Source organism: Mauremys mutica, chromosome 11 (assembly GCF_020497125.1).
Source record: "Mauremys mutica isolate MM-2020 ecotype Southern chromosome 11, ASM2049712v1, whole genome shotgun sequence".
Classification (NCBI taxonomy): domain Eukaryota; kingdom Metazoa; phylum Chordata; order Testudines; family Geoemydidae; genus Mauremys; species Mauremys mutica.
In genome coordinates this window covers 24,082,406-24,098,635 of record NC_059082.1, presented here as the reverse complement: position 1 = coordinate 24,098,635, position 16,230 = coordinate 24,082,406, and the positions used below count along the sequence as shown (strand labels likewise).

Sequence of the window (16,230 nt, the reverse complement as noted above, 5' to 3'; positions counted from 1 at the left end):
CAAAGACCTACAAGATCTCTATCAAGCATTCTTAAAACTACAATACCCACCTGCTTAAATGAAAAAAACAGATTGACAGAGCCAGAAGAGTACCCAGAAGTCACCTACTACAAGACAGGCCCAACGAAGAAAATAACAGAACGCCACTAGCCGTTACCTTCAGCCTCCAACTAAAACCCCTCCAGCGCATCATCAAAGATCTACAACCCATCCTGAAAGATGATCCCTCACTCTCACAGATCTTGGGAGACAGCTCCCCAACCTGAAGCAAATACTCACCAGCAACCACACACCACAAAACAAAAACACACTAATCCAGGAACCTATCCTTGCAACAAAGCCCGATGCCAACTCTGTCCACATATCTATTCAAGTATCAGAGGGGTAGCCGTGTTAGTCTGGATCTGTAAAAGCAGCAAAGAGTCCTGTGGCACCTTATAGGCTAACAGATGCATCCGACGAAGTGGGTATTCACCCATGAAAGCTCATGCTCCAATATGTTTGTTAGTCTATAAGGTGCCACAGGACTCTTTGCTGTTTTTACATAACTAGTCAAGTGACACCATCATAGGGCCTAATCACATCAGCCACACCATCAGAGGCTCATTCACCTGCACATCTACCAATGGGATATATGCCATCATGTGTCAGCAATGCCCCTCTGCCATGTACATTGGCCAAACTGGACAGTCTCCACGCAAAAGAATAAATGGACACAAAGCTGACATCAGAAATCATAACATTCAAAAACCAGTAGAACACTTCAACCTCTCTGGCCATTCAGTAACAGATTTAAAGGTGGCAATTTTGCAACAGAAAAGCTTCAAAAACAGACTCCAACGAGAAACTGCTGAACTTGAATTGATATGCAAACTAGATACAATCGATTTAGGCTTAAATAGAGACTGGGAATGGCTGAGCTATTACACACATAGAATCTATTTCCCCATGTTAAGTATCCTCACAGCTTCTTGTCAAACTGTCTTAAATGGGCTATCTTGATTATCACTACAGAAGTTTTTTTCTCCTGCTGACAACAGTTCATCTTAATTAATTAGCCTCTTAGAGTTGGTTCGGCAACTCCCACCTTTTCATGTTCTCTGTATGTATATATCTCCTCACTATATGTTCCATTCTATGCATCCTATGAAGTGGGCTGTAGCCCACGAAAGCTTATGCTCAAATAAATTTGTTAGTCTCTAAGGTGCCACAAGTACTCCTGTTCTTTCTACTTACCAGAGAGCAACTGTGGTTCTTTGAGATGTGTTGTCCACATGGAGTCACCTTGGGGTGTGTCAGATCAGATTGTCCTGGACAGCAGTGTCTGTTGGAGCCACGCCTGTGTCCCAGATATTGTCATGTCTCCACAGCTGAGGTCATAAAGGGCAGAGCAGGACCAACCATCCTTCAGTCCCTTTGCCACTACAGAATCCCAGAGAAGTAGTACTGGAAAGAAGGATGGGCCATGGAATCTATTTGGACAACACATCCTGAAGAAACACAGTTACTGTAAGGTAAGTAACTGTTCTTTCTTTGAGTGATTGTCCACATGGATTCCATTCTTGGTGCCTAACAAGCAGTTATCTGCTTGGAGGCAGGCAGTAGGGGGTCCTACTTAAACAATGACTGCAGAGCAGCCCTAACAAAGCAGGCAGCTGATCTGGATGCCTGTATTAAAGAGTCGTATCTTGTAAAGTTGTGGACTGAACTCCATGCAACTGCCCTACAGATTTCACAAATAGGGACATTCTTCTAACAGGTTGCTTGAAGTCTAATGGAAAGAGCTCTAAAGTTAAGAGAGCACAACAGAGCCAGAACCCTGCTCACAGGACAGCCCTCTCTTGGAAGAGGTGTATCTCTTTTCTTCATCCCCATTGAGGCATAACAGGGATTTCTCTCTGACATTCCCACTTCCCCTTCTTCCAGGCCTGGCAGGCTCACCAGGCCTACAAATGAGGAACTGTTGGAGCCTGCACGGATCTGTTTTTATATCTGTATAAAGAATCTGGTCTTGCACACACAGAGTGCGTGTACAGCCAAGAGGAGTAGAATCCATGTGTACAGTCACTCACAGAACCAGTAGCTCAATGCAGGAAGGCATTATGGTTATGGTGAAGGAAGTGTAGCTGGAGGAGTTGCAGAGCTGCAGCTCTGGAGACAGGAATTCATGACTGACATACAGAACAGCTATTGCACCGGCAGTGGCTTTGCAAGCCTCTTCCCACTGCCCCGTCCCCAGCCATTGTACCTCAAATAGGGTTCCCAACTTTCTAATTGCACAAAACCAAACATCCTAGCCCCGTGCCTTCCCTGAGGCTCTGCCCCTGCTCGCTACATTCCTCCTCCCTTGGTGGCTCGCTCTCGCCCACCCTCACTCACTTTCACTGGGCTGGGGCAGAGGGTTGGAGTGCAGGATGGGGTGAGGGCTCTAGGGTGGGGCTGGGGATGAGGGTGCAGGAGGGGGCTCCAGGTTGGGGGGTGGGACCGAGGGATTTGGAGTGTGGGAGGGGGCTGCGGGTTGAGGCAGGGGGTTGGGGTGTGGGAGGGGGTGAGGGCTTGGGGCCGGGGGTGTGGGCTCCAGGGTGGGGCCGGGGATGAGGGATTTAGGGTGCAGGAGGGGGCTCCAGGTTTGGGGAGGGCTCATGGCTGGGGCAGGGGCTTGGGGTTGGGGCACAGGCTTTTCTCAGTCAGCTCCTGGTCAGCAGTGCAGTGGGGCTAAGGCAGGCTCCCTTCCTGTCCTGACACTGCACTGAGCCCCGGAAGTGGCCAGCAGCAGGTCCGGCTCCTGGGCTGGGGGAGGAGGGGCAGGAGGCTCTGCGCACTGCTTTTGCCCTCAGACACCGCCCCCAGCCCCCATTGGCTGTGGTTCCCTGCCTTAGACCTGCAGCACTGCTGATTGGACTTTTAACAGCCCAGTCAGCAGTGCCGACGGGAGCCACCAGGGTCCCTTTTCGATCGGGCATTCTGGTAAAAAAACGGACACCTGGAAACCCTAACCGCAGACCTTTCCTGGAAGGATTAGGTCTGAGGATGAAAGGGCCTCTGTGGCCACTTAACCTCTCTGAAGAGAACAACAAAGGTATTAATCAGTGCCGGTTATTGTGCTTTTTGTGAATATATGAAATGGACAGAGTCTGCAATCCAGAGCTTGGTGTGTCAAATGCTTACAAAGCGTTCCTCTGAGCCAAGTAATTACATTCAAATTCTCTTTCTGTTGTATACTGGAAAATTGCTTTTCTTTTAGACGGGAGATATATTTACCACATGGGATCTGCTCTTTATTCTAATCACTCAATCCTCCAAAGCAAGAAACTGCAAAATTTCTCTTAAAGATACTCCACAAAAAAGATGTCTTTTCATAAACACAAGCAAAGCCAATTGATGATCACCCCAAAAGAAAACTCCCTGCAGTAGAACTGCAGTATTTTTACCAAGATGCTTTCTTGAGTTGTATGAGTGCACATACTCTTAAGAGTTGCCCATTAGATTTGGCTGAATAATTCACTACACAAAATTTACTTGATAAATTATCAGTTTTTTATTCACAAATTGTCCACAGGTTTGTGAACATGTTTGTTATTCAAAATTAATTATTGCCAATTAATTTAAACAAACAATACTTGGTCTGTAACTTATATATGAGCCATTCACTGTGAGCACACAAAATTTAAAATGTAATAGGTCATGATAGGCTTCTTTTCCCCGACTGGATGACCATAATTCTTAGTCCCCAGTTTCTGGTGAAATAACTTGTGATTATAAATCTGAAATTCACATACTGCAATATTCTACAATGTTTGCTTTACAATTTCTAGTTTGGAATTCCTGACAAAATCAGTTCATTTGTAGATGGCAAACACAAAAAGTGGACAAACCAGTCTAAGCCAATTCATAAAAAATAAAGTGAATGAAGATTCTTAGAAAATGTGTTACAGTCTTCGCTCAGTTGTGTTTCTCTTCCTTTTTTTATGATGAAAATCAGGCTGTTGTTACATTATTTACCAATTGAAAATTGCAGTTTCCTCTTTAAATGAAAAATTAATCTGTCTATTTTTACTACTACTAAATGAAAACCTTAATCTAAAAGAACCAAACATACAACCCTAGCTTACATCATATTTGAAATCCAGAAATAGTTAGATTTAAACAACCCTGTGGAAAAATGATAGTACTCTCAAACTTTCCAATAGATTTTTTTATCTAGTCATCATGAAGTAAAATACAAAAAAAAAAGTCAGTAAAGACATTTTTCAGCGAAAGGTCTCTGAGTGATGCACATTTATCCCCCAGTGAGATAACCCATCAAACCCAAGGGGTAGTTAGACGGGAACTTTGTGACAGAGAATCAGACATGTTTTTTTCTGAGAAAGGCATCCCATGCCCAGGCCTTAACTCTCAAGAGATTATCATAGAGTAGAAACCAGTATTGTTTTTGTTTTCATCAAGGAAGTGAAGGCAGTAGGCACCATGCACTGCATTGTTTTATACTATAAAATAAATGTAATTTCTCTTTAAATGACTTGGACCTGAATCATTTATGGGAACATTGTACAATAGAAATAAATCTAGCTATAAAAATTATAATAGGACATTAAGTAATAATTCATCTGTTTAAGCAAGATGTATGGATGTACAAAGCTAATGGAAAGATAAAGGAGCCACGGTAAATGCATCTAGTGGTCAGAGCAGGGAACTGGGAATCTGAGGTTTAGGTTCTATGTATGCACACCCTGTGCATGAGTTTCCCTACACGGAGTATTGATTTAATAATACCAGAGAGGAATTGCAAAGTTTAACTAATTCATTTGTCCAATGTGCTTTGAGATCCTTGGAGGAATTGCACTAAACAAGTGCATATAAATACAAAAATGCCCTTCTACCTTGCAGATAGAGATCCAGTACAATAAGCTGCAGTAAATAAAAGAAATAACCAGGTGCCTTTAAATCCTGTGATGAAAAACATTGAGGTTGATCTGCCTTAGCATTATAAGAGAAGATAATTTGTTTTTAAAATATACTATTAAGAAATGGTGGAAACAAGATACACGCCCTGAATAATAATAATTAAAAAAAAATCTATAACAGCAACTTTTGTAGTGTCAGTGAATTTAATAATATTAATCTGGATTTCCATGAGCATGGTTGAAAGCAGAATTTGGTCCTTTTATACTGACAGATTTTCCACTGGGCAAATATACTGTAGATGATGGAGAATTATTCTCCTTTAAGCTCCAGCCACAAAGCCCCTTAAGTAAGGGGCCCAGTTCTAAAGTGACCAGAGGGTATTACAATTTAGATTATCTAGTGCAGACTACAAATTACCTACAAGTTTTAGAAGTTGTGGTCAGCATACCTTTTATTTATATTTATTTATATTTTCATTATATATATATATATATATATATATAATAAAAGGTATATATATAAAATTGTGAACATGTACTATTGTATTACTGACATCACCATTAAGTTTTCTGTACTTCTGGGACTGATGTTTTATCACTACACCTACTGATTTATTGATTAATCAAAAAATAATTTAGACTGAGCCAAAGTCAAATGATGAAAATCAGAGTCTTTCCACTGACCTTAATGGGCTCTGGGGCTGGCCCACAGAGATTATGGTGGTCTATTGGTAAGTATACTCTGCGGATAAAAATAATAGCTAATAAAAGACGTTCACATTTCTACTGCTAGCTGTGAAGTACTTCACTCCGAGTATTCTTTGAGAAAGAGATTTAAGAGATAGACTTTTAAAATCAGGATTGCATTTGAAAAGAAGAAACAAGGACGAAGGTTTTGAATTCTTCATTCCCCTTTGATAGATTTTTTAAAAATTAGAAATGATATACTTACGTCATAGCTTGATAAATATATTCAATTCCATAACGCATTGCAAATTCATCTACAATTTCTTGTGCAGCAGCATCAAAGTATACCTTCCAGGCTTCATCTCCTTTCACTTCAGGGATTTTTACACTACCATTAGATTTAACTTCAGTCAAATAATGGAATAGGTTCTAAAGGTAAGAGATTTTTTTCAAATTAATAGGAAATTTCAATATCTATGTGGCATTATGTAAGAATATTCTATATTATAAAATATTTTTTCAGCATATTCATTAATTTCAAATTTTGTTTGCCTCTGCAACTACTAATACCAAACTAACCATCATTTGGAGAGGAAAGACTAAAGCTTTAAAAATATATTTTAAATGGAGCTCTGCCAGTGCAGGCTAGTGATTCAGCAACCTGATCTATCTCCTTGACATAAGGTCATTTCAGTTAACCATTGCCGACAGAGACAATTCTAATGCTGTACAAAATAGTGCAGGAAGTTTCTCTTTTGTCTTATGTGCCCTTGTTAATGAATTATAACATTATGTTATAATGCTCACTGAACTGTCCAGCAGCTTGAATTGGATTTTTAACCAATGAATTTCAAGTTTCATGATTTAAAAATTATAGGCAATTTGTTAAGAATATCTAAGAAATTACTTAAAGAACAAAGGGACACAGCAAGGATTAGGGTTTAGCAACCTTCACAGCAAGAGCTAACATTTAATTTGCATGCAATGACAGAGAATTTGTTTTTCTCAGATTGTCTGGTTTAGCTACAAACAAATCCAAAAACCAGGACTGTTGAATTTGGTTTCCTGGATATTTTCAATGACAAAAGACGACCAACAATTTTGAGATCTCCATTCTACCTTTACACAACCAATTCTCTTTAGCCCAGTCCATAACCATGTAGAGGGTGATCCTGCACCACTGATGTTAATGGAGTTCCACCATTCACTTCAAAGTGAAGCTGATCTGGGCCCTATATAACTTACACACTGTGCATGAAAACAGCTGCCCAATGCAATTATACCCTAGAGACAATTTTGTAGATACCCTTTAGAGCTTTAGTATTGTACCTTTCATAGCACGCCCATACAAAGTTTATCTATTTTCTTGTGCTTTGGGGATAAAAATTAAATCCAGTCTGACGCAAATAGGAATTAACAGACACAGAGATGCTCTCAAGTAGCTGCTGCTTTTATTTGTGATTAATTTTCTTTTAATTTATGTCAAAGGCCACCTACTTTTGGGGCTGCTTGTTTCTCACCATCATTCCCAGGAATTCTTCTGCCTGGCCTCATATTATTGTATTTCTGGGACATTGCAGAACTATTGCAGAGATATTAATGCTCATCTGCCAGTGCTGCTGTACACTGTAAGGCACCCTTCAATGAATCGAAGGCCAGGACATACATAGATAATACAGATATTGTCCTTTGTTCAACACTGAGAATGAAGAGTCTCCCTTGCTCTCCCACTCCCTAGCTTTCATATTATTTATTCCCAGTCACATAAAAGTCCTCCTAAGGGTCTAAAATTAGAAATAAGCCACCCAAATCAGTAGTTAAAATATTACTTTTTTTCCCTCCTGTCATGCCATATTGTTTTCAGATTTTATTAGATGCTTTCCTAATTCCATGTAAAGCTCTGACAACACAGTTTGATCCTGGACTTCTATTGTAGACAAAGTCCAAATGAAACTAACTGGAAATCTGACTGAGAAAAAACTGACCAGTCAGGCCCCAGGAGGGTAAATACTGCTCCCTACGGATTGCTATGGCCTGTGTGTCAACTATCCTAAATATTACATCACGGATTTCTCATGTCTCCCATGGATTATGTGGGAGCATATGTATTCTAGAGGTGGTTTTATTTATTTATTTATTTATTTTTATAATTTAAAAATAAATAAATACAATCCTAGTATTCTTGATGTCATTAACAAGCATGTGACTGGCATTTAAAATGTTGAGGGTAGAGAACTGCAGAAGCAAAGCTTAGGAAGTCACTTGGCCATTTCACCTCTTTCTACTTTCTAACCATTTGGCAAGACGAATCTGCTGATGTAGTAGCATATCAGTCTCTCTTCCTTGGATACAATGACTTTGAATCTGGTCATGAGATTCAATCACTGATACATATTCCAAGAGTTTGAACTGAAAAACCTGTTGCAGTGAAACTAAATGTATCACTGTTCTAGTCTTCATAGCCCTATATTCTCTATTTATCTAATTTCTATGTAGCAAAATGATCTTCATGAACAAACTTCACCAACATACCTCATGTAAATATGTGTATTGCACATGGTATGGAGCAACTTTCTCCTCTCCTTTTATTTCAACGTTGATTTTCAACCTAATGGCACCAGAGACAGCGGATTTATCTGTTCGTTTTTCTGAAGAAACAGAAAAAGAATTGTTAATTTTTACCAAGAATACATTTTGTCAAAACAGAGAAACACTACTGCAGTTCTAAAAATTGTTTTGGTCCAAATACTGTAATGTTTTCTATGCCCCCAAAGTCCAGCTGTTGAACACAACATATATTGATTTCCAGAGTTAGGAATTTCTAATGTAATGTCATTCTTGACATTTTTGCAAACTTGAGCTCCCATATGGTCCAGGCTATGGAGTACAATATCTTGCTGTGAAGTAACAAATCTCCCATAATATGTCACCCAAACAAACTCAAAATAGGTTGTACACAAACGTGTCTACTACTTTCTTTTAAAGGAAATGAGCTAATTCTCCTATTTCTTATTTACTATTTTATTATTACTATTGGTGCTTTCCCACAGGTATCGCCATCTTCACCAACGGCCTCAAAGGCATCCATGCCTGAGGGGAAACACCAAGTTCGTGCATAGGCGTGATTCCTCAACTGGCGCTGAATCATACTGAAGAAAACATCTGGAGAACTTGCCTGAAGCCATCTATATTAGTCTATCTAGTTACTACTGCTTCTAATGCTGACAGCTGTTCTTTGATTTCACCTATTATTATTCCAGTCCATTCAAGCAGTGTAATCTGATTTAACAAGCATGACTTTTTTTTTAAATAAATCTTTTGTACAGTGCTGTGAAATGAATCATGAATAAAGGCAATGGTATAAGGAGTAAGAATTTGGCATTCTTTCTGATCCAATGCATTTCTTTTTTGAAATCCCCCCCCCCCCCAAAAAACGTGTGTGTGTGTGCACTAGAATGACATATACCAGCCTCCTTTTTAAGATATTACAATTATCAGGAGCCACCTATAACATTGATTGTAGAAGATAGAAAAAGTATAGACTGCAAAACTTTTAACTTTCTTTTCTCCAGTTATACAATAAGGGTATGTATTTTCAACCTTAAATTGCTTCCAATCAAATCAGTTAAGCAACAATTTTTGAGGCATCAGTTTTGTCAATTGCTTTATATTATTGTATCAGCGTTATCAATTGAAAGATACGAAGGAAATCTTTCAGTATGACAATGACTTGTTGATCTTATTAAAAATTACTCTGTGTACAAATATAAAAGATTTGTTTAATTTGCTGCAAAGAATCAAACATTTTTCTTTACATGTCCATATATTTCAATGGCTAATGAAACACTAAGTAGAACGGTGGAGAAATAAGGGAATTACATCGTGTGATAAAGATTTTTGCCCAGAAAACACATGTTCCAACTTTGGCAAACTCCCTGTTACATACTTTACCTTTTGCAGAGCAGGCAATCTAAACAAAACATTGTTATCATATTTATATTATCAAACAAATAGAGGAGGGTAGCACTTGAGTTACAGCACATCTAGTGGGTACAAACTTGCTTCCAGAAAAAAAGCAATATTGCATGCTTATCTTTAAGTAAGCTAAAATCTACTTCCAAACATTAATTATTTGAACAAATACAAATTGGCACATTGTTTGTAATCATGGGCCTCATTCTCATCTCTGTTACATGGGGATAAATTAGAAGAGAGTCCAATGATAACAGAATAGCACAAGTGAAATGTCAAAAGAGAATTAGGCCTAGGACTATACATAAACATATATTAAATGATAACATGATTATTATTTGATATTCAGTAAGCAAATGATTCCATATGTTTTTCTGCGGCTCTTTGTAGATTCATTTCACGTACAATGAGGTGTGAATAAAGTGATATGAGGTACACTGTCCTGATAGCGGTAGCAAAGCTATCTACCAAATCCTTTGAAAAAAACTCATTTTGAATTAAATCAAAAATTTGTCTTTTGGAGTAGGAATTGCTTTAATTGGCCTGCTATTCAATCTTTAAACAAAGTTTTATTTCTCTTAAGTCTGACTCAAAAGTGAGATCTAATTCCACCTTGACCCGAACCTGGAATCCAAAACTGAGTATAATTTTATATATTAAGAAGGAAGTTGGCAGAAGCCTCCGGGTAGATATTGAATGATTATGGAGTTACCCGTACTGACAACTTTTATCTGCCGGGTAGTCCCAGGCATCTAATAGTAAAGTTGCAACCTGATTAAAATCATATCAGGTGTCTCCTGTCCTTCTTTTGGCGTAGCTGGACAATTATCTCTCTAAAATTTGACTCAAAAGTATGGTCTAATTCCACCCTTTTGAACCTGGAATCCAAAACTGAGTATAATTTTTATATATTAAGGGGAGTATTATTTTCATACAACAAATATGCATTACGAAGTTCACAACACTATACATCTTGAGATCTTTTCTAAACTAATTTTAAGTAATAGAAAATGATGAATACCTAAGTTGTACCATACATCCATTTCTCCGCTTAGTGTTCTCACTTCAATGATTGTTTGTCCCAGAAAGTCATCTGATTCCTTTTTGAAATGTTGCTTTACTCTGGATTTAATGTCATCATCTTCATCCCAGACTCTTACTTTTATTCTGTCTGTGGAGTTATGGCATTCACTGTAAAACAACACACAACAAGATACAGGCCATGATACAGTTTCCCAAACAGACTTGTGAATTACTGTTTATTATTATTGTAGTGCTAGAAACCCCAGTCATTGACCAATACCCCATTGTGCTGCTGAAACACAAAACAAAAAAGACAATCCCTGCCCCAAAGAGCTCACAATATAAAACAAGAGACAATCGATGGTAGGGAAGGATAATTACGAAGGCAGGGAAAACAAACAGCAGTAGCCTTCAAAACACAACTAATTTATGGACACCACACCACTGGTGAAGATCCCCCTCTATAAGAAAAGCCCAAGGCAGCTGCAGCCAGGAGAGACCCTGGCAGAACAGCTCCATTAGACCCATGCTGCCCACAGGGCCGGCTCCAGGGGTTTTGCCGCCCCAAGCAGCCAAAAAAAAAAAAAAAAAAAAAAAGCCGCGATCGCGATCTGCGGCAATTCAGCGGGAGGTCTTTCGCTCCAAGCGGGAGTGAGGGACCCTCCGCCAAATTGCCGCCGAATGCCTGAAAGTGCCGCCCCCTCCGGAGTTGCTGCCCCAAGCACCTGCTTGATAAGCTGGTGCCTGGAGCCAGCCCTGGCTGCCCAAGTGGAGGGCCAGAAGAACCACAGGGGCCTGGAACTGTTGTGGAGGCACAAAGATTCCATGTGGATGTACATGGCCTCTCACGGACCTTCTGGGCACTGCAGAGATTCTGAGAAATTTGAGGGATATGAGGGAGGGGTGGGAGAGAAGGGAAGTGCCCCACAGTATATTACGTGAGAGGAGAGGCAGACTCCATACTGTCTTGATGCAATGACACGACAGAAAACTTTGCAGAGATTTCCTCCCGTCAGCTCCTGTAGTAAAGCCCATCAGGTTTGCAGTTACTTCTTATTCGTGTAACCACTGGGTAGCCAACTGTTACTCAGTGTTGGCTTTTTAATGCCATCAGTAGGAATCCTCAGGTATAGGAAATCTGCAGAACCATGAGCAAGCTGCAGTGTCAGTTTATAGGCAAGCTCACTTTTAGGACACTCTAGCTAGACTGATGCTTGCTTTCCATTATTTGTAGAAGCAATTACGTTATTACAGAGCTAAATCATTCTGTAACTCTACAAAAAAAGTTTTAAAATGTTACCTTAGTTTTAATTAACCTGCAAAAAGGGTCTTCATTCAATAATAAGCCTGTATCTTTAGCATGGTCTGCTGGAGTAAGCATGAGAATGGCTGCAGATTTTTAGTCTGAGTTCCAATCCCAGGTCTACCACTAATTGACAGAGTGTCTCCGTTTCTCCAGAATTAATGTGTGTGACATTCCCCTGGTGTTATCTGGACCGGCGATCTGCCAGGTCACTCCAATCCTCGACCCTGGGAGCCAGCCTTACCCTGCTCTTCTGTGAGAACCCCCACTCCCAGGATGTTCATGAACAGCTTCTGGTATGTAAGCTGCTACCAGCTACGTAAGTGGGCACTTTTGGCCAGTTGCTGTGTGGATTGTGTAAACTGAATGACACTAGCCAATATCTCCGGACCCAGACATAATCTTAGGAACCTCCATCTTGCAGTGTACAGTTATGCCTGCTGGATGCTGCAAGTTTATATGAATTCATTAATTTAACAAAGACATTGATATGCACCAGGCTTGTTATCCCAAGGAGAATCTCTGACACGCTTCAAACCAAATGCACTGCTTCAGGTAGAATAAACAAACAGATATAAAATCTATCTTTATAGTTAATAAGTGATTATAAGTCAATACATAACAAGTCAGATTTGGTCAAATGAAATAAAAGCAAAATGCATTCCAAGCTGATCTTAACACTTTCAGTGCTCTTTCAAACTTAGATGCTTCTCACCACAGGCTGGCTGGTTGCCCTTCAGCCAGGCTCTCCCCTTTGATCAGCGCTTCAGTCGCTTGGTGGTTATGTCTGTAGATGGAGGTGGAAGAGAGAGGAAGAGCATGGCAAATGTCTCTCCCTTTCATCATGTTCTTCCTTCCCTCTTGGCTTTGTCCCCCCTCCTCTTCAGAGTCAGGTGAGCATTACCTCATCGTAGTCCCTGGCTGACCAAGGGAATGGGGGTGACTCACTGGAGAGTCCAACAGATGCTTTGTTTCTGCCTAGGCCAGTGTCCTTTGTTCCTGTGAAGCTGGGCTGGGTTTGTTCCATACATGCCCTGATGAGGTGTGAACTGCCCCTCCGTTCCTGGAGAGTTTTGCCTGGGCTTGTTTTAAGCCACGAGGACACATTTTCAGCCTCATAACTATATATATGAAATTACAACCTATAACATTACTATAACAACAATGCTCAGTGCATCATGAGCCTTCCAAAGACACCCAACATGACAAATGTTGCATTGGATACCACACAATCATTTTATAATGATGAACATGGGGGTGTAGGGTGTTCCCCCGAGGTACAGAGCATTACAATGTGGTCATCATATGAGTAGTTACCTCCCAACTGGCATTTCACAGGAGTGTTCCAAAAAGGCAGTAATTATGGTTGTTAATGATCTTTGCCACTGTAAACACTTTAAGTGGTAAGACTTATTGCCTTCAGAGTCAATTGATAAGTAAATATGGCACACCCATCTTTTACTTTGCTTCATTGTAGCAGTTGTTTGGGTATCACAAAAATGCTTGTGCTAGACCAACTGCCAAATTTTTAAAATGTATGGGGCTTTGATAATTAACAAATCATAATAATTCACTCCAGTATTTTCTAAAATATTGCCTAGTATCATGGACAAAGTCCCCAAATTGCATTTATAGCGTACAGTCCCGTATTGTATACACAATGGAAACTAAATGAGAACATTTTCATAGGCATTACAGTTAAGAGAGACATAAAACTCAAACAAAGCCATGGTAAAGATGAAAGAGAATTATTCTTTTATTTTCCCGCTTCCTAATTTACTGCCATATCTTATTCTCCTGGAGGAGTGCTAATTCCCATTCTGATATCCACCAGGCTCAGAGAAGAGCATACAATAGAGAGGCAGGACCACTTGTGGTGCTGCCCCATGCTTAGAATCCCTTCTCCTCACTGGCTGTGGAGTCATGATCCCAAAGGACTAAAGAGTTTTCCTCAAGATTTCCCCATTCTGAAGCCCTCTCCCCATTTTCTCCAGATTCTGCTCCCTCCTGTTCCTATCAGTGAAGTATCCAGCCTAGCAATGCACTTTAACTAATAAGGCTAATAAAACATTTCAGCTCACATCTGCATGTGAAAGCCAGCATAATCAGCTGTTTGCATTTGACTGATATACCCAAAATATCATCACTCCTCTTGTAGCTGCATTCAAGGATTAATTTAATTGAGGTAAGAAAAGGAAGATAAAACATTGTATGATTATTTTAGTGTTTGATTTGTATGGCTGAGTAGCTAAAACATCTATTTGTCTTCAGAATGAATCTAAAAAGCCTGAAGACTATTTCCTCATTGGTTGCTCTAAGGAGCTACATCATAACTGCTGTGATAGGAGAGGTGCTTTTCAAATGATATGGTAGCTTATGGTAAATCTAGGTCAATGAATAAACAAAACTAGTTTCCTGTAGATTGTATTTCAGTATGCGTTAATTATCTGCTCTCTTTTTCTGAAGAAAGCCAACATGGCCTTGAGCACAGCCATCCAACTAATTAGACTGCACAATTTAAAATCATAGGACCCAATCCTCAGGGTAACCATTAAGATGTGTTGGCCTCAGCATGACTATTCATGTGAGAAAAGTGACTTATATGTGTAAGTGTCTCCAGGACTGGATCCTGGTGAAGTAACTAAAATGAGAGTTAAAGCATTCTCCAACTTTAAGTCCTACAATAAAGTAGCTTGCAATGGCAATTGAAAGATCTTTCCTTCTCTCTCTGCATTTTTCAAGGACTCCATTTTTTGATTGGTGTCAAGAGTTTGGTATTGCATTAAGAAAGTATTACAGTTATATAAACTTTGGTTTGATGCTCATAGAGATGGATTATACCCCAGGAGGATCAAGTGAGCTGCTAGTGTAGCTGGGGAAAGGTGGCGTGTCAGAGGAAAGGGAATATGACTGTGACATTCCAATGTGACACCAATCCTCATGTAGTTTTGGCTCCCTTGGAGCTGCTTGCAGCTAGTATAACTAAGAACAGCACTGAGGATGCTCTTGAAGCTGGGAGACCAGCCTTGAACTCAGCTTCAGAGGAGTGCAACTATGATCTGCCCACCTGGTGCAATTTTGGTGGGACACCAGGATCAGGTCCCTGCTTATTTGAATCACAGTGTAAGCAAAGACTTTTTGGACTAAAGTTTGGGGCTTATATTTATCTAACACATTTTTTCATTCTTGAAGGTTAATTACTCCACAAGATATGGAAGGAACCAAAGCACAATTCTCATTGGAAGTTAAGGTAAATACTGATAAATTGCAATATATCCATGTGCACCTCCTAGTAAAGGGTGGGTCAGGTGGAGGCACTTATTCTAGATGTGTTCCTGGCATATTATCTCGTGTCTTTTTCAATGGGGGTTGAAGCTAAACTTACATGAGAATTTCCTAACTCCACGAAAAGTATCCTTTTCTCTTCTGGACCTTTGTTTAGTGTGTTGTGGTGAGACACATTACTATCTAGGCATTTATACCATCACCATGTCTGAGCCCTTAGCCCCAGATCCAGCCCCTCCTCCACATGGATGGGGGCTCCCCAGGCAGCAAAACCAGTGTCCTTCTGCAGTGGAAGGAGGGACAGGATCCCAGGAGGCTGAATAGTAGGTGCACAGCTCCATGGGGAGGCAGTAAGATTATGGGGAGATTTACCACTGAGATTATGAAGGCTGTGCCACTGCATGAATCCTTTCAAGTGTCTTATGCCATGAATTGCATATGCCACTGTAGTCACTGGACTACAGTAACCTACATATGCATCCTTGTGTGTGTAGGGGGAGGAGGATTTCCCCATCCTGCCTACCTCACTTACCTGTCTATTGCCCAGCATATCCTGACTCTGAGGATAAAATTTGCCCCTTACAGAAGCATTCTCCCTCCAGCCACTCTCTAGTAAGAAAAGATGAATGTGGGGCAAAGTACAGCATGAGGAGGCTAAGAAGTGAATTGCTATTTAGTGCACAAAGATTCCGGGAACAGCTACATTCCAGAGCTGAAAAGGTTGCAGTATATTCAGATACTAAATGGTACATGCAAGTTTTCATAATTCTTCAACAGAAGAGGGGTACTCTACTGCACTCTCACACTTACAAAGTGCTTTACAGACATGAATTCATAATGGTCCCATTACTCCTTTTTTGTGAGTTCAAAGTGCAGATGTGGATTAACAACATTTATAATAAGTAAACATACTTATGTAATATTTATTTAAACTTAATCTAACCTACACTGCCTCAACTCTATTGTATTTTCTTATATTGTATATCCAACACGCTCTCTTCCTACACCCTCCAGTGTCTCCAAGCTCATCATCAAGAAGCAAGCTCCCCACAGACC

At 40.1% G+C, this 16,230-nt stretch overlaps 1 protein-coding gene and 1 long non-coding RNA gene across 3 annotated transcripts in view; one reads left to right on the top strand and one right to left on the bottom strand.

Moving 5' to 3' along the window:
* Positions 1-16,230, bottom strand: part of UNC13C (unc-13 homolog C) — a 408,349-nt gene that overhangs the window by 234,733 nt on the left and 157,386 nt on the right. For both annotated transcript variants that reach the window (XM_044979553.1, XM_044979552.1), the window contains 3 exons: positions 10,585-10,754; positions 8,124-8,239; positions 5,857-6,020 (listed from right to left, as the gene is read on the bottom strand). In XM_044979553.1, coding sequence (XP_044835488.1) covers positions 5,857-6,020; positions 8,124-8,239; positions 10,585-10,754 — 450 coding nt within the window. The remainder of the gene's footprint in view (positions 1-5,856; positions 6,021-8,123; positions 8,240-10,584; positions 10,755-16,230) is intronic.
* On the top strand, positions 1,396-8,786 carry LOC123343943. Its single transcript, XR_006572410.1, has 3 exons — positions 1,396-1,514; positions 5,924-6,026; positions 8,642-8,786. It is a non-coding gene; the product is annotated as an uncharacterized LOC123343943 (long non-coding RNA).